We start from the raw sequence: 24905 nt of genomic DNA on the forward strand, positions 1-24905 counted from the left end.
CACCAAAAATATTGTATTTTTAGCTGTTTGAAGGTGGTGTACAAAACTGAAAGTAAACTTAAGAACAGGAAGCATAGAAATAGCACACATAGAACAGATCTACCACTTCATAGACTTGCTTTTAATGAGAATGACAGATCTATAACTCACATTGCTATGTGAATTTGGTCAGGGCGCCTAGAAAGTCACATATTGCAGCTTTAAGATGAATGCATCTGGATAAGAGCATCTGCTAAATGACAAAAACATAAATGTGAATAGCAGACAAAGGTAGAAGGGCATATCAGACAGCCCATGTTGTTTGATGTTGTGGATCTGTTTGGGATAAGATACTTCATACAATCAAAATATACTTCTGGAACTACCGAAAGTTTTCATAAATTCCCCCTGATAAATATTTGTATGAGACATTGAAACTTTATTCACCCACTCAGAAAGACAGGCAAAAGTTGAATTTCCAATGTGTTATCACTATGCTTTCAACCATCTAAAAGCACATCCAAATTTCAATGGAAAAACAATGTCTGGTTTTTGGTTTAGTTGTCAGCCAAATGTTTATCACTGCCCTTTTAACCATTTAAAAGTACAGCAAAGTTCAAACGGGCATACAATGTCAGATATTTTGTTTATTTATACAACAGATTTGTAACGACTCTCGTGGGTTGAAGGAGACCAAGGTGCAGCGTTGTAGGCGTTCATGATTTTTAATAAACAGAACACCGCAACAAAATAACAAAGTAGAAAAAATGAAAGCGCACAGTTCTGTCAGGCAACAAAACAGCTAAACAGAAAATAACTACCCACAAAACACAGGTGGGAAAAAGGCTGCCTAAGTATGATTCCCAATCAGAGACAACGATAGACAGCTGTCCCTGATTGAGAACCAAACCCGGCCAAAACGTATAAATAAAGAAACTAGAATGCCCACCCTAGTCACACCCTGGCCTAACCAAAATAGAGAATAAAAGCCTCTCTATGGCCAGGGTGTGACAAGATTCATGTGTTATCACTATGCTTCATCAGAACCAAATCACCTGGATTTCAGTTGAGATTACATGAAAAGTACATGGTTCAAGTGATCAATGTCGTTCAAGATTCTGCACAGATTATTACAGCAATTGCGAAGATCTCCACAGACCTGCAACCAGTGGTGTAAAGTAGTTAAGTAAAAATACTTGAGTACTACTTAAGTCGTTTTTTGGGTACTTTACTATCTATATTTTTGACAACTTTTACTTTACTACATTCCTAAAGAAAATTATGTACTTTTTTACTTCATACATTTTCCTTGACACCCAAAAGTACTCGTTACATTTTGAATGCTTAGCAGGACAGGAAAATTGTCTAATTCACACACTTACTGTATCAAGAGAACATCGCTGGTCATCCCTACTGCCTCTGATCTGGCCAACTCACTAAACACATGCTTTGTTTGTAAATTATGTCTGAGTGTTGGAATGTGCCCCTGGCTATCTGTAAATAAACATAGAAAACAAGAAGATGGTGCCATCTATATTGCTTAATATAAGGAATTTGAAATTAGCTCATACTTTTACTTGATACTTAAGTATATTTTAGCAATTACATTTACTTTTGATACTTAAGTATACTTAAAACCAAATACTTTTACTCAAGTAGAATTTTACTGGGTGACTTTCACTTTTACTTGAGTCATTTTCCATTAAGGTATCTTTACTTTTACTCAAGCATGACAATTGGGTACTTTTCCCGCCATTGCCTGCAATGACCTATGCATGCTACAGTATCTTGAACATGCATGCTTTATATGATTACATACGAAGTAATGTATAGTTACAGTAACCTCAAAATGTGGCCATGCATGTGTTACTAATTTTAAGGTTGAATATTACATTCGTTTGTAAGATAGCCTTAACTTTAGTCTATATACTGTACTACAAAAGTAATTTTGAATTGCTTGGATAGTTCCATCTGAGCCACTGGCTTAATCCCATTATTTTATTTGTTATTGAATTGGAGACTTGACTCCAACATATCATTTGTTCACTTGTCGACAAGTTAATAGGCTATTTATTGTGTCAAAAAAGTATGTCGAATTATTTTGGGGTGTCAACGCAACCAAATATCAACATTTGAATGAGCTGTATCTTCTCCATCGATCTTCTGTTCCACTGACTTAGTCTGGATTTAATTCCAGATTGTCTACAAATGAATCATTTATATTTGAAAACGTCTTAGATGTAATAGCAACATGTAGATTTCCGCCTAAATAGACAAGCCCAAAAGTAACTGCTATTCATGTGTAATTACATGATTCTGACATTCCAAAACGTGGTATATTTAGAAAGAAGACACCGGAGGAAATGAACAGGAGATAGAGGTTATAGTTCAGAATACACAAGATCAAGCACACACAGTTTTTTTATTTTTTAATTTTGAAAGTATTCTTTCATTGACAAGCTATAACTGAATTATTGATGCCCAGAGCTGGAAACACATCAGATCGCTTCCACAACATGTGAACAATATCAGAAAAAAATGGGATTGATGGACCTAACAACTAGAAATGGACAGATGTTTTAGTAAGTGGTGTCAGGTATGGTCACCCAGCGTTTCCAAGTGTCCCGAAACCTGTCAAAAGTGGCATAAATTAGATAATTCTAGTGCTAATACATATTTGCAATCCCTAAATGCTATTTTTTCAGTATAAAAACAATTTCTACCATATCATCCTCACTCAAACATTGTGGTGGTGTTATGGGGTAGACACCCTCATGATCTGTGGAGTCCCGGCTTTCGGTGTGAATCAACGTATTCCATGTTAATTTCATTTATGCTTCACAACGCTAAAAGAAATGGAGCTAAAAGCCATCTTGAAATGAAGTCATTGGCTCGGCCTGCTGTTATACATTCGTATGCCCATAAATGGTAGTAAATGACACTGAAGATTTTAAGGCACAGATCAATAGCCAAGATACTCAGCTTTCCGCAGACACTCTGCTTCTGCAGATATGGGCTACCGTTCTCATACCAGACTGAATTGAATAAAAATCTAATAGGGTCCCCAAATATGGGGACTTTACATTTAAGAGGTTTTAAATTCACGTCTCCATCTCAACCACGCATCTAAGTTAAAGAATAGGACTAAGTCAAAACTTTAAATGTACTTTAAATAAAGTTTGACTTGATTTAGTCCTATTCAAATAATATATAGACATTAATAGCATCATTGATGATATATGAGTGATAAATATGGTCATTTAATTTGCTCTGTTAAACCTTCCCTTTGGAATGACTTTGATATCAACAGTGAATCTATTTCATTTTTAAGTGGAGATCTCTCAACAATCATTCTCACTATAGCACATTGGCCGAAGTCAGTGACAAATATCCTATATCAGCAGATTTGGGATTGGTTAAAACCCTGGACGGGAGACCAAAGGCTAGCTGTAGATAGATCAGTTCTCCAGTAGGAGGTGCTGCCCAAACTATTATTTTTTTTCTGATAGTGGCTATAACTTTGAAGATCTGATGTTGTTTTAAAGTTACAAATTCAACATGTTTTATACAAGGTTTGTCTGTTGAAATGTGGTTACTATTATGACATAATCCTGTGATTGGAAGTTATTTACTTTTTCTGAAGCCAATGTATTTTCCTCGTAAATTCCGAGTCACAATACGTTGACAAATTAAGTTGAAACAACGTCGATTCAACCAGTTTGTGCCCAGTGGAATAGTACTTACTTCTGATAAATTAATTTGTGTAAGTAAATACAAACAACTGAAAGCAAACTTGCTCAGTGCCCCATATATAAATGTTTTAGTAAGTACAGTGACAACTATCCCCTTTACACTGTATATCAACCTTCAGACAATCAAATAAACTACGAGAGAGAGAGGGATCAACAATCTGTCCCTGGCTCAGAAGGCCCTCAGAGTTCAACTGCCCCATTACCCAAGGCTCCAGAGTGTCCCATTGTTGCAAAAGACAACACATCGTGGCAGAGCCCAGCACAGCTGTCCAAGCTGTAAGAGAATACCCGGCCACACTAAACCACAGCATCAATCTCCAGGAAGCTGACAAGCGCTATGCCCACCTGTTCATCAGAGCTGACCGCGGCCCAGCAGTGTCCTGGCCAGCATCGAGCCTGTGTGTGTCACAACCAGTAGCATGTCAGCGTCAACCCTGGTCCCTGTGTTGTCTTCCCCCTTCACCACGTTTGCCCCGTCGCTATAGTGCCAACCTGCACGGCTCTGTCACAGAAGTTGTTGCAGATAACAGCCAACATAGCTCACACAGGATATCCTTTGTCTTACATGAGATATGACCACACCGGATCATGTTTTTGATATGTTATGTGTCCCTTATAAATGTTCATTTATAAATCTTAACTTGGAATTAAAAGTTTAGCAGGCTGTTGATATAGTTCCTGAACTAGAAATTCACAGCTAAGCGAGTCCCATGTTTGTAGCTAAAATGGTAAGATGGTTTTCCTGAATGGGCCCAACAGCAAGACTTAAAATCCCTATGGAGTATGAATGAAGACTATAAATCCAGTAGCATACAATACCAGGGAGCTGCCCAGTAACAGCTGACAGAGTGGGGAGTGACTGTGCTGCATGGTTTAGGTTGACATTAAAAATCACATTGAATCAGCGTCCCTGATCCCCCTGCCCATAAACCATAAACTCTGTGTACAAGACGTAACATCACGTATATGTTTCCTATGTACCACAGGAGGTACTGTATGTGCAACACTGATATTGAGTTACACATGCAGGATCTTAATTTGATCACTCTTTTGTTGGTGAGAATTTTCTTGTAAAGCAGGAAACTTGTAGTGTATTGGAGTTTGAAAAAGGCTTCTAAAGTTTGCAGTTTCCACTTTGAAATGTCATACTTTATTTGCCCTAATGAAAAAATGTATCAACCCCAACAAAAATGTCCATTAATTGTAATCCACATAATAATTAACATTTCATGTTGCCGCAGGATTATTTTTCTTCTGTAGTAAAATGGTTCAAATTAACATCCTACATCTCGTCTTTACATCATATACCATACATGTGTTCAAGAGCTTGGGACTAGAAGGTTTTTTATCTGCATTTTTAACGAACGTGCCATTCGTAGTGCACATAGGCACTAAACAAAACAATATCCCACAATGCAGGTGGGAAAAGGAACACACTAAGTATGATCCCCAATTAGAGGCAACGATAATCAGCTGCCTCCAATTGGGAACCATACTCACACACCAACATAGAACTATAATCACTAGAAAAAAAACCTAGTCACGCTCTGACCTATTACTGTCATGTACTGTCATGTTGTGTCTTGTCTCTGTCCTTTCCCTTCACCCTGTCTCCCTCTGCTGGTCGTTGTTAGGTTACCTTTTCTCCCCCGCTTTCCCCCAGCTGTTCCTTGTCTCCTCTTGACTACCTCGTCACCCCTTCTCCCACCTGTTCCCCTTTTCCCTCTGATTAGGTCCCTATATCTCTCTCTGTTTTTGTTCCTGTCCTTGTCGGATTCTTGTTTGTTGTGTTTCATGCCTGAACCAGACTGTCGTCATGTTTGCTGTAACCATGTCTTGTCCTGTCGGAATCTGCCGGTCCGTCTGAGCCTACCTATGTTTGGTAATTAAAGAAGCTCTGTTTAAGTTAATTCGCTTTTGGGTCCTCATTCACGCACCGTAACAATTACACCATAGAGAACCCCGAGGGCTCTCTATGGTCAGGGCGTGACAGTTATTGACATAGCCTTGACCTGTTCAATGTTCTCTACCTACATAGTACTCTAAATACCCCAATTCATGTTGTTAAGTTCTAAAAAATACTATATAAAAATTGCTGACACCATTCAAACCAATGAGGATTCTGAACGTTGAAGACATTTATCTCAGAATCATCTTATTGCAGATATAACCTTATAGTCCCAAGCTCTTAAATCTTTCTTGCACTAAACAAACGTGTCAGTTGTTTTTATGCTCTTTACTCTACATATCAAACCTATGTAATAATTTGCTCTTCTGACTATTACTGCTCTCATATTGAGGGCAATCATCTACGTCTGTAATTTTGGCATTCAGATATGTTCTCCTCAAATAAACCCCTAACAAACAAAGACAAATCCACTTTAAACTACTCTATTCTAGTCTAACATCCCAGACCTTCTCTGTTCTACTTGTTTCTATCAGTCACCTGTCAGGCTCTATCCTTGCTCTCAGCACACCTCACCTTCACACCTCACCTTCATACCTCACTTTCACGCCTCACCTTCACACCTCACTTTCACGCCTCACCTTCACACCTCACTTTCACACCTCGCCTTCACACCTCATCTTCACACCTCGCCTTCACACCTCACCTTCACACCTCACCTTCACACCTCACCTTCACACCTCACCTTCACACCTCACCAATCTCTTCTCATCCCCTACTCTTTCTGCCCCGTCTCTGCTCTTTTGTTCCCCCTCCATCTTTTTCACTCTGACTGTTGAGCTCCCCGCCCCGCCCCAACCCCCCATCCCTTCCCAAAGCCCCCCACCCCAGGGGCACAACACTAATGGTAGAGGGGCTTGGACCTAGGCTCTTAGGGGTGCCAGAGCAGGAAGTTGGGGGGTTTCATGTTACCTGGCCAGGTAAGACCATGTTTGTTTACCATTATCACAGCAAGTCCGGAGGTCATGGGACATGAAAAAGTGCGGTGACTTTGGAGAGTGAAGAATTGTTGACATTTGGAATAGCTGATACCTAATCCTGGCATTGTGTGGGATCCAGCACTCTAGCTCCCCGGCTCTCAACATTCCTCACCCACCATGGACAGACAGTGCAAGTCTAAAGGTGTGGCAGAGGCCCTTTTTTATGTCTGTGTTCCGCTATGGTCCTCACACCTACAACAACACCAACATGCATGCACACACTTACACACGCACACAAACACATGGTTTGTTTCTTGAACATGACTTAATTACAGCAACAAACAGAAATCAACATGTTGTTCCTCACATATCTATGTCGAAGTGCTCCAGTAGCATGGCAAACTTCCATTCCCATCATGTGTTCAGTTCAAAGTCAATTGTTGCACACTCAGTTTATTCCTAAATGGAACCATGTCTGTCTGACAAGGTCTACCTCTTTTAGAAGGGAGATGTACCACTACTCTCAAGACGCATAGTTCAAAGAAAATGGTGCCCTGTGCAGACGCAGGGTCCATCATCTTAAAAATAAAGTGATTGCAATTGATGGGAACAATTTATCCTACAGACATGACTTGACACAGACATTTTGGCGGAGGGAGCCCTTCCAGAGGCCAAGCTTTCACTGCCCCTGAGAGTTTCTGGAACAGCTGGGCCGGAGGACGTGGTGGCTGTTCCCCTGTAGCATGGCACACTGGACGGACGGGGCCACAGAGTCTCGTAAATCAGGCCGACCAAGAGGGTACTGTAGTGCCGGCCATCTTAGACCCTCTCACGCCATCTGAACTGCTGCCCTGTTTGTGCCTGATGTCACCGAACTTACAGAGCGAGGTACAAGTGTGTTATTTCGGGGCTCCATCCCTTGATGTGCTAAGTATGGTAGTGTGTGCTTCTCTGTCCTTGGAGGCGGTGAGTATAAGTAGAGATGGTCAGAATGCACCGAGGGGGTGTATGAAATAGGAGCACTGCACAGTATAAGCTCAACTCTGCACATATGAGTATGATTTATGTAACCAGCTGCTTCTCTATGAAAACCAGAGTTTTCCATCTCAATCTGCCATCTTCATTTGCAGGAATGAAGTGGCCCTTTAATCCCGGGGCTCAATGAGTGGCACATCACTTTGAAAGCTGCCTCAAATGTTATCCCACTGGGCAGTTGTCCTCTGTACACATACATTTTAAAAGGGAAGTAATCTCACCAAGCAGGGGAATTCAATCTGAGCTCTAGGAATAGTGAAAAACTGAGTTTAAATGTAGTTGGCTAAGGTGTATGTAAACTTCCGACTTCAACTGTACATAAATACATATATACAGTACACACATTCAAACATAACATACACAGATAAATAAATACAAAAAAAAAGAACAAAAACAAAGGAACAGGAGGCATTTGAACCCAGTCTGGCACAAAGAGAAGATTATACACAATCTATATACACATGTACCATTTACCACATAGAGGCTAAATATTTGTGCAATTTAATTATAGGTAGCCCTTTGTCTTTTATTCCAGGCTTTATCGAAATATTCTGCAAACAGATATACACAATGGAAACATATCCGTTTCTCCTCATGGCTCAGCCACGTAATGGGAGGTTATATCTGGTGTGCTTTCTGGAATAAGAGCAAGCGTATGTCGTTGTAGAAAGGGCAACAGAGGACAAAATGAGTTTCATTCTCCATTTCTTTGAGGTGACAATAGTTACATAGGCTTTTCCTCTTGCATTTCACCACAATACCGACTTGTTTCAATATGCAGAGGCAAGATCCCTGATCTTACCTGTTTCAAACAGCAGAGGCAATATCCCTGATCTTATCTGTTTCAAACAGCAGAGGCAATATCCCTGATCTTACCTGTTTCAAACAGCAGAGGCAATATCCCTGATCTTATCTGTTTCAAACAGCAGAGGCAAGATCCCTGATCTTACCTGTTTCAAACAGCAGAGGCAAGATCCCTGATCTTATCTGTTTCAAACAGCAGAGGCAATATCCCTGATCTTACCTGTTTCAAACAGCAGAGGCAAGATCCCTGATCTTATCTGTTTCAAACAGCAGAGGCAATATCCCTGATCTTACCTGTTTCAAACAGCAGAGGCAATATCCCTGATCTTATCTGTTTCAAACAGCAGAGGCAAGATCCCTGATCTTACCTGTTTCAAACAGCAGAGGCAATATCCCTGATCTTATCTGTTTCAAACAGCAGAGGCAATATCCCTGATCTTATCTGTTTCAAACAGCAGAGGCAATATCCCTGATCTTATCTGTTTCAAACAGCAGAGGCAAGATCCCTGATCTTACCTGTTTCAAAGAGCAGAGGCAATATCCCTGATCTTACCTGTTTCAAACAGCAGAGGCAATATCCCTGATCTTACCTGTTTCAAACAGCAGAGGCAATATCCCTGATCTTATCTGTTTCAAACAGCAGAGGCAATATCCCTGATCTTACCTGTTTCAAACAGCAGAGGCAATATCCCTGATCTTATCTGTTTCAAACAGCAGAGGCAATATCCCTGATCTTATCTGTTTCAAACAGCAGAGGCAAGATCCCTGATCTTATCTGTTTCAAACAGCAGAGGCAATATCCCTGATCTTATCTGTTTCAAACAGCAGAGGCAATATCCCTGATCTTACCTGTTTCAAACAGCAGAGGCAATATCCCTGATCTTACCTGTTTCAAACAGCAGAGGCAATATCCCTGATCTTATCTGTTTCAAACAGCAGAGGCAATATCCCTGATCTTACCTGTTTCAAACAGCAGAGGCAATATCCCTGATCTTACCTGTTTCAAACAGCAGAGGCATGATCCCTGATCTTACCTGTTTCAAACAGCAGAGGCAAGATCCCTGATCTCAAATAAAATAAAAAATGAATTAGTCACACGCGCCGAATACAACAGGTAGACCTTACCGTGAAATTCTTACCGTGAAATGCTTTCTAACGAGCCCCTAACTAACAACACAGTTAAAACAAATGGATAAGAATAAGAAACAAAAGTAACAAGTAATTAAATAGCAGCAGTAAAATAACAATAGCGAGACTATATACAGGGGGGTACCGGTACAGAGTCAATGTGCTTAGAAGCCTCTTGGACCTAGACTTGGCGCTCCGGTACAGCTTGCCGTGCGGGAGCAGAGAGAACAGTCTATGACTAGGGTGGCTGGAGTCTTTGACAATTTTTAGGGCCTTCCTCTGACACCACCTGGTATAGAGGTCCTGGATGACAGGAAGCTTGGCCCCAGTGATGTACTGGGCCATTCACACTACCCTCTGTAGTGCCTTGCGGTCGGCGGCCGAGCAGTTGCTATACCAGGCAGTGATGCAACCAGTCTGGATACTCTCGATGGTGCAGCTGTAGAACCTTTTGAGGATCTGAGGACCCATGCCAAATCCTTTCAGTCTCCCGAGAGGGAATAGATTTTGTCGTGCCCTCTTCACGACTGTCTTGGTGTGCTTGGACCATGTTAGTTTGTTGGTGATGTGGACTGTTGGCGATGTGGTGATGTGGCCTGTTCCTGAGAAAGCAGTATATCGTTCGAGTCGGGCAAAAAAAAATATTCTGCCAGTCCGTGGTGAGTGATCACAGTCCTGATGTCCAGAAGTTATTTTCGGTCATAAGAGACGGTAGCGGCAACATTATGTACAAAATAAGTAAAAAAATAAGTTACAAAAAATGCGAATAAATGAACAAAAAACACAATCTGGTGAAGACACGTAAAACGTCTGCCTTCTTCTCCGGCGCCATCTTATCTGCGCACACAGCGATCTCTTGCTTTTAGGTAGGTTATACATAATATGTCTCTCACACACAAATTCACCCTTATTCAAACAAAAGGTTCTCAATTTGGGGGCCTCCCGGGTGGCGCAGTGTACTGCAGCGCCAGCTGTGCCATCAGAGTCCCTGGGTTCGCGCCCAGGCTCTGTCGTAACCGGCTGCGACCGGGAGGTCCGTGGGGCGACGCACAATTGGCCGAGCGTCGGCTGGGTTAGGGAGGGCTTGGTCGGTAGGGGTGTCTCATTGCGCACCAGCGACTCCTGTGGCAGGCTGGGCGCAGTGTACGCTAACCAAGGTGGCCAGGTGCACAGTGTCTCTGGCGCATTGGTGTGGCTGGCTTCCGGTTTGGATGTGCGCTGTGTTAAGAAGCAGTGCGGCTTGGTTGGGTTGTGTATCGGAGGACCCATGACTTTCAATAGTAGCTACTACAACCATGAAATTGGGGAGAAAAAAGGGTAAAATAAAAAAAAAGGTTCTCAATTTGGGTTTATGAATAATCTCCTCCACCCATTTTCTTCATATTGCATCCACAGTTATGTCTCCCTTAATTTGGTTTTCGTACAAATGTTGCTGGATAAATGAACAAGACATGACGATTCCTTCCCATTGTTAAACAATTCAGACATTCCTGCTGAATAGTCCAGAACAGGACACGTCTGATACAGTTTGGAATACATAGCATAACTAATATCTCTTGAGTGTTTTTGTTTTCCATAAGAGCTCTACTTGCTGATTCGGCCAGGGCAGATGGTCCGTATAGAAAGGTAATACGTTCATCAATAAAGAGACCCAAATATTTATAATTGCTAGTAAATTCAAGAATGTCTTCACCAAAACACAACGGAAAAACACTTATCTTAGTACCTGCTTTTCTAAAATACATTATCTGGTTGATCATGAGTCTCCATCTTTAACACCAATTGACTGTATGTTTTCCAAGAACATTTCATTTATCAAGCAACAGACAGCTTTGGCTGTAAAGTATTGGCCAGCGATCACCACAGATATTTTTCAACTCTCCCTCCTTTCTCTTCTCCCCTTTAATGTCCCGCATTTCTGGTCAGTAATTGCAGATTTGTATTTATTGTGGATGCCCATTAGCTGCTGCCTTGGCTCTTCCTGAGGTCCAGCAAAATGAAGGCAGTTATACATTTTAAAAACATTACAATACATTACAATAAATTCAGAACAGATTTCACAACATATTGTGTGACAACATGACCATACATTTTGTGATTTGCTAATGTAGGTCGGTCAATGACTTTGTTGATGCATGTATTACACCAAGGGGCTCCAGTTCCAGAGAAACTCTTTGTGTTTATGTGTAAATTCACATTTAGTTAGTCTCTCTTACGGTATACACTCCACGGGGGACGGTGACAGTCGTTGTTGGCTAAAGTGGGAAGTTATGGAGAGGCGACGATGGAAAAGCTAAATAAAGCTATGGAACAAAACCAGTGACTTCTTCCTCTGGCGACGGGTGGAAAGTGGATAACTTTGTGGCTGAAGTTCACAGCTCTGAAGCTTTTACTCTGCCATTGGCTGTTGGACTTGAAAGTGTGTTTTCTCTGTTCCCCCGTCCATTGTTTTAGACTCGTGTGTCCATCAAAACTCTTACACAAAGGTGCGTTAACAAATACTCTCTCCAATGTCAACAATTTCTCGTTGAGGCCTCATTCATGGTACAAGATCTTTCTCTTCCAGTGACATTTTTTTCAGTCGTTTGTAACCACAGACTTTGTTTCTCCCACCCAGAGGACTGTAGCAAGCGTATTAGATATGCGAAGAATTACCAGAACAAGACATGACGATTCCTTCCCATTGTTAGGAGTGTTCCAGCCCAGTTAACATGCAAACAGTGAGTGCTGCAGTGAAATAGGATATTCTCACTTAACACAGGTTTACTCCAAACTTCATAAATCAGTGCTGAGACGGAAGTGAAGTTCACTGGCTGAAAAGTAAAAGTAAACACTTCTCTCCCACAGATGTTGAGTTCTTCAGTCTGTTTTTTCAAGTCCATCTAGAAATGTAACTTCTGTATTGATGAAATATATGCGTTGTGTGTAGGCACGACAGAGTGGGCAAAAGCTTCTGTACGCACTCTAAAACAAATCTTCATTGGGTCTTCGATAATAAAAAGGTGTGTAATGTTTAGAAATGTAATTCCACTGTGATGTTCTAGAGTTAGTAGGTTTTACATGATGAAATACATGCCTTCAGATCTACGTGAGTTCAAAATGGCATCAGCTCCTACACTCTGAAAAGAAACGTTTCCTGGAGTTTGCTTTAGGGCTTCTTAAAATTGAAGCTGTGGAGTAACTCCCCTATAATGGATCCTCGAAGAACCTTTTGTGGTTCATTTTTTTAACTACCCCCTACCTTCCCGTTATTATTATTATTAATAATATGCATAACAACAATAACACTATTTTAGTTGTCAGTGTTTATTATGATTTTAGTGGCAAAGCAGAATTTTAAAAAAAAATTGAAATATGAAGAAAACTCCCAGCAGAGCCCCAAATCCAATGGGTTTATCCTCTGGCGTGTTGATGTTAATGTGATGATGTTCTCCGTATCCACAGCCAGAATGATTTTCATCAGAGGTGGAAGGAGGTGGAAGTCTGTGAATCTCAAAAATAGTAATTATACAGATGTTTATACAGATGTTTAACATGCTCACAACAGTATTCATACCTTTGTTTTTGTGGTGAATGTGAATGAAAAAAACGGTTTGAAGATTGGTATTTAAAACTATACACCTACCTCGTCCGTAATGTAGAGGCCTATGTGATTTTCATTGAAGAGGTAAGGGAGGAGGATGGTACATGTGATTTGCATAACATACCAACACTAATTGAAATACCTTTGTGTACCTCCTTGTCTCTCTCCCTGCAGACACAAACAAAAAAAGTGAGCAGTTCAGTCATCTGCACCCAATACATCTAGCCTTCAAAATGTTCTTATAGCATGCATATTCTTACCTCTTTGTTGATTGATATCCATTGAATTGTGTCCAGTAGTCCCCCACAGACCAGTTAACTAAAATGGTTTGGATGATCTTTTATTCGCTGTTATTTCAGAAACATCCTCTATCCACCCTGAGACATGGAATGTCAGTTTGAGGTCAAACTTAAGACAATACAGATCATCCAGAGTCTTGGTAACCACTCTAGCTATGTGGTACGTCGATGGATATGCTGAATTGCTGGCTTTAAAATACATTCAAAAATCAATAGCAGCCTAAATTAAATATTCACCTAAAAGCATGTTTTAAAAACAGTTTGCTCCATAGCACCATCAGGGGGTTTGTCCTTTTTCAGCATGATGCTCCTGTGTTGACATGGTTCCAAGTTCGCATTTGTAGCGCTTATGTTGACTAATGAGAAAAATGCCAATGGCCATGGTGTGAGAATCGCCAGCCATGTGGCACATGTGGATGGTCTGAATGTCATCCAGAGCTGCTCTACAGCTCCAGCATTCGTGTGGTTGGCATTCCTCTACAACTAGGGAGAGGCGGTATCATACAAACTCCAACATCCGACTCCTTTGTTCAATGGTGGTGAGAGGGCCAAGTAGCAGGCATTACAACAGTGATGCTATGACAGAGGCCCCAGGGTAATAACTGGCCCACCAGGAGGTTTTGTCTGGCCCTTGACATTAATTAATTTCATGAGCAAATAATCTTCCCTAGGGATTTGTATCATCAACGTTTTTTAATACAAAAGTGAGCTCACAGACACAGATGAAGACGTACTGTAGAAATCATCAACCTTATTAATTATTGAGATATATTGTGCGAGTTTCTCATGTTGTCAATAGTTGTCTTTTGGCCTGTGACCTTTTCAACGGCCCACTAATTCATATGGTTGACCATCAGTGCATTACAGAGTTCCATGTTTGATTTTTCCTTTCTTTCATAAACAGCCTCCATGAATTAATTTGAACCGTTGACAGCAGCTCGTCCATCAATTTTTTATTTATTTCACCTTTATTTGATGGATTCCTGAGCCATGAAGAAAGACAAAGAAAGAAACAGAGGCAAAAGAGATGACATGCTATAACGGTGGTCATGAGGGCTCCTCGCAAAACAAGATGAACGGAGTTGAAAATAAAACATTACTGCGAGACATGGCTGCACGTAGCACATTACCAGTATCTCAGGTGGTACATGTAAGTGATCCTGTCTTGAGTTTGGGGAGAGACCGAGCCATAAACTCTACCCAAGGCTGAACGTGACTTGATTAACATTAATCTGGAACGCTGGCGCTGCAAAGAGAGAACTGACTGTGGCAATGCGAGCATGGCATTGCGTGTGATGGTGAAGCTGAGGCTGTGTGATAGACAGTGCTTGACTTGGGCAGGAGCTCACTGGAGCTGAGTACCGGCACCTCCAATGCTTGAGCTCCTGTTCCCCTTACGGAATATTAGCTCAAAAGTATTGCGGAGCTCCTGCATCTAAATATAAACAGTAGCAGCACTCAAAATGAGTCCATGCACCAATTTCAGTACAAGTCAAGCATTGGCGATAGATCACACTATGCCTAATTCATGGACTAAATAAAAAACATAATGCCTTCTGCCATTTAGCCTGGCATGTGTTTAGAATCATATTTCAACTCTCGGAGGTTATATTACAAGTCAAGCCTCGCTCCAACTGTGGAGGATGGAATATCCCAGATGCACTTTTTAATTCTGAGGGTAATGATATTCTCAAACAAATGTAAATAGTGTCAATGGTTTATTTGCGTGGTTGTGACAAACCACTACAGGTTTATGTCATTTTAAGCACACAGGCTAAACTGATATGTGTTGATGTATACCTTCTATATTGGCAAGCACAAATAAACTGTCCACAGTGTAGGTGCACATTTTATGAGACCATAGTGAGAAGGCCAGTGTAGGAACATTTTCTTACTTGAGTATGTATGCATACGATAGCCTATCAATCACTGTAGAAGTGATGTACTTCTTTGCATATTGAAGAAGCCTAAAGTAATTAATATGCACAGTGATCCAAATGTCTTATGGTAGGCAGTGGCGAGTTTTCATGGACGCCAAGGGAAGCTAGGCTTCCCCAAATACTTGACCTAGAAAAAAATATATATAAAATAATTTTAATCTCTCTGTGTTTTCATAATTGTCGGTCAATTCACAAGTGGCTGAATCTCACCGGAGAAATCATCCGAGAGAGGGAAACTGCGCAGTTCTGTCTCAGTATGTGTAGATCATGTATCTGATTCTGTTTGGAACAAAAGAGTATGACATGTTGCCGCACTAGCATTTGATTGATTGATGCCAGTAAGCAGTTGGCCTCCCTTGATAATTCAAAAATATATATATTAGCCAATCAGCTTTGAACTGAGCTCAACTGTGGGTTGTCCTGGCACTGCAAAATGCCCCCCAAGGGAGGCCAGTTCGGATTTGGCTTCACACCAATCAAATCACATCCTAAGCTAAACATCTTCATTGTCAGAAAAACGTGTCTGTTTCTGGTCTGCTTGTGTTGATGTCCTGCAGTAGCTAGCTTGCTAAATTGTCGCTTTTCCTAAGCCATGGGTAGAGATGGGGATTTGGACTGGTGGTTTTGACTAAATTCTCTGTACAGGCCAATGATTATGATGGCAATTCTGATCTAACCATAAATTAATATATTTTGTCACTGGCCTGAGACGATTGAAGTTCAATATGTAGTCTAGTAGGCTCACATTAACTAGCTAGCTAACTTAGCTGGTTCATTTTTGACTATGCGAGGAAGTTAGGCTAGCAAACATTTTAGCTAGGTAGCCTATGAAAACTAAAAGCATACTGTATGACAGAGCCATAGACCGTTTTTCCAACATGAAAGAGAGGAGGATGGGATTGGCATTCAACCAGTCTACAAGTAGTATGAGTCAACTTTTCTTTTTCTTTTTTTAAACACGCACACAGACAGAAATAAGTACCATGGACATAATATTTAGCAACATTGATTGGATTAAATTGTTTTTGGTATCTTTAAGTTTGTTTTCAGTGTACTAAACTAAGCATATATAGCTTTGCTGATTTGATGTTTAAATGCTTAAATTGAGATGATGCTGGAATAGCGGAGGCAGTGCTCCTGTTGTCTTTGTGCTGACTTGCGGTAACTCTGTGGTAGCTCATTGTCCCGCAGAGGCTGAAGGTCACGCACAGTGACAACTGGAGCCAGATCACACACTCCATAAATGGTGTTTTTAGGATAATGTTAATGACAGCTCCGCTCGATCTCTATAGCAACCAACAATTTCCGAGTTCTTGCCTTCAGTTTATGCGTTAACCTCACAAATATACCTAATAGAGACACGAAAGGCTATCGAGTGTCCCGTCGCATGTTCCGAGGACCAGCCTGCTCGCACGCTTTGCAACAGGTCCGAGTCAGACACGTGGTGCCGACGGCATGGGAACAAGACTCGCGTTTTCCATATGAACAGTTCTGGGTGGCACACTCAAACAAAACATTGGTCTGTTATTGCCTACACACCAATCTGTTATGCTATGCCCTTTTTTCATAGTAGGTTATATATCCCATTTAAACAAGCAATTGTTTTTACCCATGATGTCGCTGAATAGCCCACACTTTGATGTTAGGCTACCAATAACAATTATGTTATAAGAACACACACACTAATAGATTTAAAATGCATCAATCATTTTCCACTTAGCCTAGATGCAGTAATGAATTGACCCAAACACTGCATGTGGCCTATTTTACCTGCCAATTGCACGGTATCCCCATTAACTGCTAAAAACAAAAATGTCTCTGAGAATATTCCTTTGTTAGAGGTTTTCCGGGGAGTGAGAGACCCTCCACCTCTCTCTTGTCATTCATCACTTTTGTCAGAAGCTGATATTAATCTACAGCTGTCCAGTGCTAAACTGAAACACAACTAAGAAAGGGAACACATGACGGCAGCCTCACACATTATTTTTGTTTGAATTTGTTGGAAAGGTCTTTTCTTTCCCCTATGTCCTTTTCAGCCCCCTGATTCTTATGACCGTTCCATTGCCTTTTCTCCCTCCGATCATTAAGTTCTGTGTTAATTGTGGCCTGTTTGTATGTAGCCTTTTGTATGTCTTCGAGGAGAAAAGTATGTCCTTGGAGAAAATACAGACGGTGTTGAATATAGTGAAAGAAATATCCCTGGCCTCTTACATTTGAACATTTGAGTCATTTAGCGGACACTCTTATTTAGTGACGCACAGTTGGAGCATTCATCTTAAGATAGCTAGGTGGGACAACCACATATCACAATCACAGTCCATTTTTCCTTAATAAAGTAGCTCTTCTCAAGAACATCTTAGTTGAATGTTCTTGAATAGTACTCTTCCAGACAAGGTCAAATACTATTCTGTACAAATACTTCATAGACTTTTGCTGGTGTTCGTGTTCGGTATTGAATGCCCTTTAGAAATATGTCTTTACATTGACAAGTTGAAGCATCAGCATTCAGTATCTTCAAGAGAATGATTTAAGGTTAATGCAAACCCCAGTACACTGACAATGCATTAGTGGAAGTTAAAAATTGAACACCTAAAGGAAAAGTCCACCCCAAAACTATCTTTTGGAATTTGTTTCATTAGTCCATTGTTGTCATATGATGCAAAACACAGCATCACATGTTGCAAGTTACATCATAGGGGATGATTTCTGTATTTTGAAGGTTGCGTATCTTGAGAACTTGATTGCTGACAAGTAAAACATTTTTTTGTCAACAATGGACTAATGAAACGAATAGCAAAAGTTTGGGGTTGGCATTTTCCTTTAAGTTGTGCTTGCAGATGGCTGAACGATATCTATTTTGTACACATTATATCATTGACGAAATTGACCAGAACTCACATCATCAAACAGGATAGTCTTCAAATGAACTGTCTATGAAATTGTGTATTCTATAGACTACACATTTTATCTCTAAAGTTGAGTTTTAATCACATTGTCCCATTGCTTTATAATTACAGGCTGAGGCATACAACACATTGACATTACATTACAACTGTATCAAGAAAAAATACTTTAAAAAGGTCAATATATTAATATGTTCACAATACAATATACCATGGATAATGACTGTTTGATTTTGACTTTGCTTTATACCTGGGATGACTGAAAAACAATGGGGAATAAGTACATAAAGATCACATATACTGTAGCACTGCCCAGATATGGCACACAGACATACATAGCACAGTTGTGCGTGTCCACATCTGCTACCTCCTGTCCACCCCGCACCTCAAAATCACCAGTCAAACCAGTTGTTCCCTGTGGGTCGAGGTCCAGATTTGACAAAATGCTCCATTTCTGAAGTCCAGAGCCCCTGGTCAAACACTGTGCAGTGACACTACAGTTGTGTGTGTCCGTTGAGTACTGAAACAGTTGTCGTTGACAGCTGCTGGGGAGCAAGACAGAGTCAAATGGCTTCAAATAGTCGCTGTTCACTTCAGTCATGTTAGAGAATGCTCCTCTCTCTTGCTCCTCACCTTTCATATATATATATATATATATATATATATATATATATATATATATATATATATATATATAAACACAATAGCAAATAGTGTTTTTCCAGTCTTCGAGTATGCTCTCGTCAAATCTATTTTTTTACTTTCCAGTTTCACTCTTTTTTTCTTTTTCAACAAGTGTCCTCTTTGGAGGAAAGTGTTCAGTCTTGGCCAGATAACATTTTGTCAGTCACACCACAGAGCATTTCTGGCAAGCTGTCCAGCAAGTCCTGCATGGTTTTGATTCTCTCCCTTGTCCACTGCATTTCCAGCAGAGAGTATCCGAGTAATTTCAGCTGAGGATGTTTCCGCCACTGAAGGTGTAGCGTCGAGCTGCAAGTGAGATTAGAATCTGTTACAGAAAATGTCTGTCAATATCATACAGTGCAGAGAAACACAGAGGCCAGCTCGGGCCTGGGAGGGCAGCAGAGCTTTAAAACCAGTACAAGTCCTTGCTCTTATCCTGGACCTGCAGACCTGAGAGGAAAGAGAGAAAAAAGAGAGAAAAGAAAAGGGAGGGCAAGAGAAGGATTAGGAAGAGGGAGACCAAATGGCTTATATGTAGAAGCAGGAAGCCCTTAAAGCAGAAAAGTGTAAAAGCATATTGCCTCCCAGGAGAAAGAAGAGACAGAGAACTCGACCTGTTAAACCCATAAATACGTTGTCTTTCTTAGTGTTGGAGAGTGGCCTTGACAAGACAACTGTTTCCCCCCGGGGAGAACAAAACCCTGCATAATGTTATGAATGTAAGCATAACCCCGGGGTAAAGCGTCACACCGTTCCTGAACTTTTGCATTGAATTAATTGTAGAGCGTACAATAGTAGTCATGAATGTTTGAGGAAAATGAAATTATGCAGGCTACTCTGAAGTGCACTTGGAATAGCTAGTCCTTTATGAAGAGTTTAACAATGCATGTTGTGTGCTGTTGTTGTTATCGCTATTGTTAATACCTGCATCCACATTGAGGCCGATGCTCTGGCTGATGTCTGCCCCTGCCCCTGTGAACGCCCCAGTCCAGGCCGAGCTGGCTGATTCGCTCTTCCCAATGTCACACGGTGAGGCACTGGGTCCGGGGACAGTGGATGGAGGGAGCCGGTGCGGCCGGACAGAGGGCACCAGCAAAGAACTGTAGCGGGGGTCAAAGTGTGTTCCGTAGACTTCGTGCATGCTGGGTCGAGGGTAGGGGGAGCCCTGGGTGCCGATGGCCCCACCGAGTGAGTAAGAATGGTGGTGGTGTGAGTGGTGCCAGGGCTCTGGGGTGGCCTGGTGGAGGTGGCTGTGTAGAGAGGCAGAGGAGTAGGGGTCCCCAGGGAAGGGTATGTCTGAGTAGGAGGATCCTAAGGCACTGCTCAGGGACGAGGGCTGGTACGCACTGTTCCAGAAGGATGGGGGGAAACTCCTCTGGCTCATCGGGAATAATCCATCTGGGAATCCACAGACACATTGAAATGCTCAATCACAGATCAATTAAGTGGTAAAGACAATGAATGTACCTGTGGGTGAGGATCAATAAGCCTGTTCTGAGAATATGGCAACATAAAAATCGACTAGGATCATTCAATTATCAATTCATTTGAAAGGATGAAATAAAGGAAAACATTATGAAAAAAAGATGCATGGATAAATATTGTTGTTGTCAGTTATTCCTGAAGGTTGATCAAAATTGGAGAATGGTTGGCTATATAATATTGGTCATATAATTACATTTTAAATTAATTCATTAAGGGAGTAATATGCAACAGAACAAATTATAGCTTACCAAACCCTCACTACAAATTCCCCTACAATATAGTGAGTAAGTCTGAGCCCTACATTACACAGAACAGCGTGTTATTATTTTCAACTGCCTTTCCATCAATGTTGTTTTACTTTGTGATTCCGTTGCGATTTTGATCCAACACAAATGAGAGTGAATGACTGCAGACTGAAACTGAAACTATGGGAGCAAAACAGAGGATTCGTTGATTTGTTCCAAAAATCCAGTTTAAAATGAAGTGTATTTGAGTAAGATGTGAACACAATAATATTTTAAAAAATTAAAAAATTAAAAAACGAACTTGCATGCAAGACATACATACAAGTCATTGTGATGAAATGAAACCGCGTGGACAGGTGTTTGGAGTGGTTCCGTGATCCTCTCCTTGAGGTGGATGTAGACCTACCTCGTGCAGACTTGTTGCTAGCCGACCCGTGGACGTAGCTGGTTGGCTGGCTGAGGGCCCGGCTGAAGTGCTCGTCCACCACGGAGCTGATGTCCCCGTGGAAGTAGGTGAAAAGCACGCATCGCGAGTTCAGGTACTCGGCCTCCGGAGGGTGATCCTTCTCTCGCGCGCAGTCTTCCTCCTTTATCGTCGGCCCAGGGAGATTTGAGAACGAGCTGCCCCCGCTGATGCTCTCTTGCGCTTCTTGCATTTTGGAATAAAATGCCAATTTCTGAAACATCCGATAAAAAAGTCAGAATTGAATAGCCTTGACACGCATTTGATACCAATTCCTATCAAGGCATCAAGTTACCAATTATCAGTTTGAATTTCACCTGCACATAATCATTTGGTGGGTCACGGCCAGGCATTACCAAAGGCTACCCTGGAGAAATTAGGGTTAAGTACCTTGCTCAAGGGCACATCAACATATTTTTGAACTTGTCGGCTCAGGGATTGTCCAACAGTCATGCAATCGCGTTATATTGTGGCATCTGTGCGCTTTTTAGGCTATATTCAAAATGGCAGGTACTTAATAAGTTTATTATCCTCTCCTCATTCATAGGCCTACTCAAAGAGGAGGCAGTGGTTGGATTCAAGCAAGAACAAAGCTATTCAATTGAAATAATTCATTTCTTAATTATGAACCTTCAAATCAAATCAAATTGTATTTGTCACATACAACACGTTAATGCTTACTTACGAGCCCTTTCCCAACATTGCAGAGTAAGAACAGTTAGATGTATTTTTTAAATGAAATAGTAACACAATAAAACCACAATAACGGGACTATATACAATGAGTATAGTTGAGGTAATTGAGGTAATATGTACAACATGTAGGTAGGGGTAAAAGTGACTTAGGCAATCAGGAGAGATAATTAACAGAGTAGCACCACCATATGTGAGCTTTGGAGCGTGCCGAAGTGAATCCCAGTATTCCCTTTTCTCTCTGCACACTACATTTAAAGAAGACGTTCGCACTATTTGACATTTGAAAACCAGCTCTCTGTGCAAACAAAGAGCTGAATTTGTATATTGACTGTGAGAGGTTTTAAGAAAGTGGCACAGCTTTAAGAGGGCCTTAGCACCAATGCACGTCTGGAAACCGAATATCCCAAACGCCTTACAGGTTCTTGTGCATGCACAAGCAGCATTCATTTAATTTACAGATATGTATCACAGGACGTGCGCCAACGAAATCGTTACCAGAGCACTAATTACATTTTATGTAGAAAAGTGGACACGTCCAGACAAAATAATTATTATGAATGTAAAAAGTCATAAATTACAGCCTACAGATTAAAACAATAAAATAATAATAATTGTACTTGACGAACGATTAATAAAAGTTGCGAACATAGCCTAAGCCTAAACTCTATTAATGACCCATAAGTATTTTGTATTGATTGGTTAATAAAGTTAATAAAGGCCTTGGCCTTTTCAATCTACATATTTGAATAAGCCTATCTAACCCATAACCTACAGATTGCAAAATATCCTAATTGAAATAGCAATAGATGACGCAATCAAATTCAGTAGCCTAAACGGAAAAGTATGCAATAGCCTGAGTGATTCGATTTTGCAGGACAAGACGGAGGGAGAGCGATAGCCTAAGCAACTAAAACAAAACAGAAATATATATGTTATCAACTAAAAATATGATCACGCAAATTAGGTAGGCTTCTGAATAACAATGCAAGGAGGAATGGCTATCATTATTCATTAAGGAAACATCAATCAAAAGTAAGGCTAATAAGTTCCTCTTCAATAGGTGTAACTGTAGGTAAGGAGGACTATTGTTTCCACAATCGACTGAAGGCTGTCATGCAGAATCATTTTGTGAGTGGACAATGCCAAAATACAGATAAATCAAATGATTTATAATAATGCGCAATTCAAGTTTTTCATCAAAGTCTGACAAAACTTTCCCTGAACCAAATCTGCCAGTAGTTTAAACAACACATCAATAACGTACCTGGTGATGATATGGGCTATACGCTGCGGCAAAATAAGGCTGAGGTGGTGGACCATACACTTGATACATAACATCCAAGCAGCTCATGGCTAAAAAAGCGAATTCTCACGGATAGTAACTTGACGGAATAAGCAAAATCTTCATTGGAGATTGTAGACGGGGAGAGGTTAAAGTAACTTGGAACGTTGGAGAGCGGCGTTTCTATCCCAATTGCGCTGCGCGTCCTGCCTTCGGTCTTTACGCACCGTCAGTGCGACAGGAACGCGTGGCGGCAAAAGTAAAGACATTACACAGCCAGCCGTTTTGACGTGTCTCTGGACGAGCCTGCATCCGACCAATGAGGGAACAAAAGCACTTCACAACCAGGTGTATTTTATCCAAAGTCTGCAATAAACCTTTCATTACTGCCATGAGCTGCTAAATTAAGAACAATGGAGCCCTGCCAGATAGGTCACTTACTGGAGAGTTTAGTAACACAACATTTTGTTGACTGTAGTCTAATGTCATCCTGATATCAACTGTTACCTGTAATTCATTCCTTTGATATGCACCTGCATGTTACCTGTATATAATCTTTATTACAGACCAATATGTTCATTTCATACATGTTATGTTTCATTTGTAGTCCAAGTACATTGTCCAAATTTTGGTAAATAACATGCACTTGATGTCAATCATTTCGAAACCTAAACCTTTTGAAAAGTACATTTTCGAATACTTTTACAGTTTGATGGGCCCTGGATAGGAAACCTTGAAGCATCAAGCTTCATGGGTCTGTGGTATGCCGTATAGGTCTATTAATAACACAATTTTATGTCCTTTGCAAATGGAGACTTTAAAGATAATCTGTAAACACCTGTAGTCAATTGGGACAGTAAATTGATTCACCCAAATTCCACCCCCGAGTACAATAAGACTCTGAAATGTCAATATAAGGAATGTAACATAATTATGTTTTGTAGTGTTAATTAATTATGTAAACAGATTAAATACATGAAGGAGAGGAATGCAGGACTCCAACCCCGCACTGTGCCACAATCCCTAGGTGGCCTGCCAGATTCCAAGGCCAGAGGTCAAACAGTTTGGTCACAATTTGTGTCGGGGTCGGAGTGCATTACATAGTTTGAATGATAAGAATCAACAACCACCTGTTTCTCATCAAATATTGGGAGGAAGACATTTTTATCTAACTTAAAGTACAAATGAACTCTATCCATTTCCAATGACAGTTATTGCCAGGCACATCCTTGATTTTATTAGGAATCTGTCTGGAATGTTGGGTATTCCTGTCCTCTGTAAACGCTTGGTGGATTCAGGTTCCTTCAACCAGCTCTAGCCAGAGAGATGGAGGAGGTCACACATTTAGATCATTTCACAACAAACAATAATGGCACTGGATTGAAGGCGCTAACATTATAGAAATGCTGCTCTGGTCTATTGTGAGACAGGTAATGACAATTCATATGCAAATACTCTCTCTGCTTTCATGGTCATTGTGGGCGTGGACAAATGTTTTCCCCACCCTAATTATTTATTTAACCTTTTCAACAATTGAAGGGACACAAACCTATTTAAAAATTCCTACAAAATTGTCTGATGCTAGACAAATCCCATAAAGGAAACACAAGGTAAAGATGATTCTAGCCCTTTGATGGCTAGTTGGATAAGAGAGCGTCTTTGCACCCAATTATCCTTGTTGGCTGTGGCAGAAATATGACCATGGGGAAACTCAGCCCTGTGCTGTGACAGGGAGAACCAGG

The 24905-nt window shown here is 40.8% G+C and overlaps 1 protein-coding gene across 3 annotated transcripts; it reads right to left on the reverse strand.

Moving 5' to 3' along the window:
* Positions 1-16499: 16499 nt before the first annotated feature.
* Positions 16500-23445, reverse strand: vgll2a (vestigial-like family member 2a). 3 transcript variants are annotated; one of them, XM_021600426.2, is made up of 4 exons: positions 23146-23445; positions 21130-21400; positions 19918-20391; positions 16500-19299 (listed from the first exon to the last, which is right to left on the reverse strand). In XM_021600426.2, the coding sequence occupies exons 1-4, from the start codon at positions 23230-23232 to the stop codon at positions 19259-19261; spliced, it is 873 nt and encodes a 290-aa protein (XP_021456101.1). In that variant the 5' UTR covers positions 23233-23445; the 3' UTR covers positions 16500-19258. The 3 variants fall into 3 exon arrangements, with proteins under 3 accessions (XP_021456101.1, XP_021456100.1, XP_036831678.1); XM_021600425.2 differs by having other exon boundaries at positions 16500-19443; XM_036975783.1 differs by lacking the exon at positions 23146-23445 and adding an exon at positions 21504-21674 and having other exon boundaries at positions 16500-19443.
* Between the last annotated feature and the right edge of the window lie 1460 nt (positions 23446-24905).

The sequence above is a fragment of the Oncorhynchus mykiss genome, chromosome 4 (assembly GCF_013265735.2).
Source record: "Oncorhynchus mykiss isolate Arlee chromosome 4, USDA_OmykA_1.1, whole genome shotgun sequence".
Classification (NCBI taxonomy): Eukaryota; Metazoa; Chordata; class Actinopteri; order Salmoniformes; family Salmonidae; genus Oncorhynchus; species Oncorhynchus mykiss.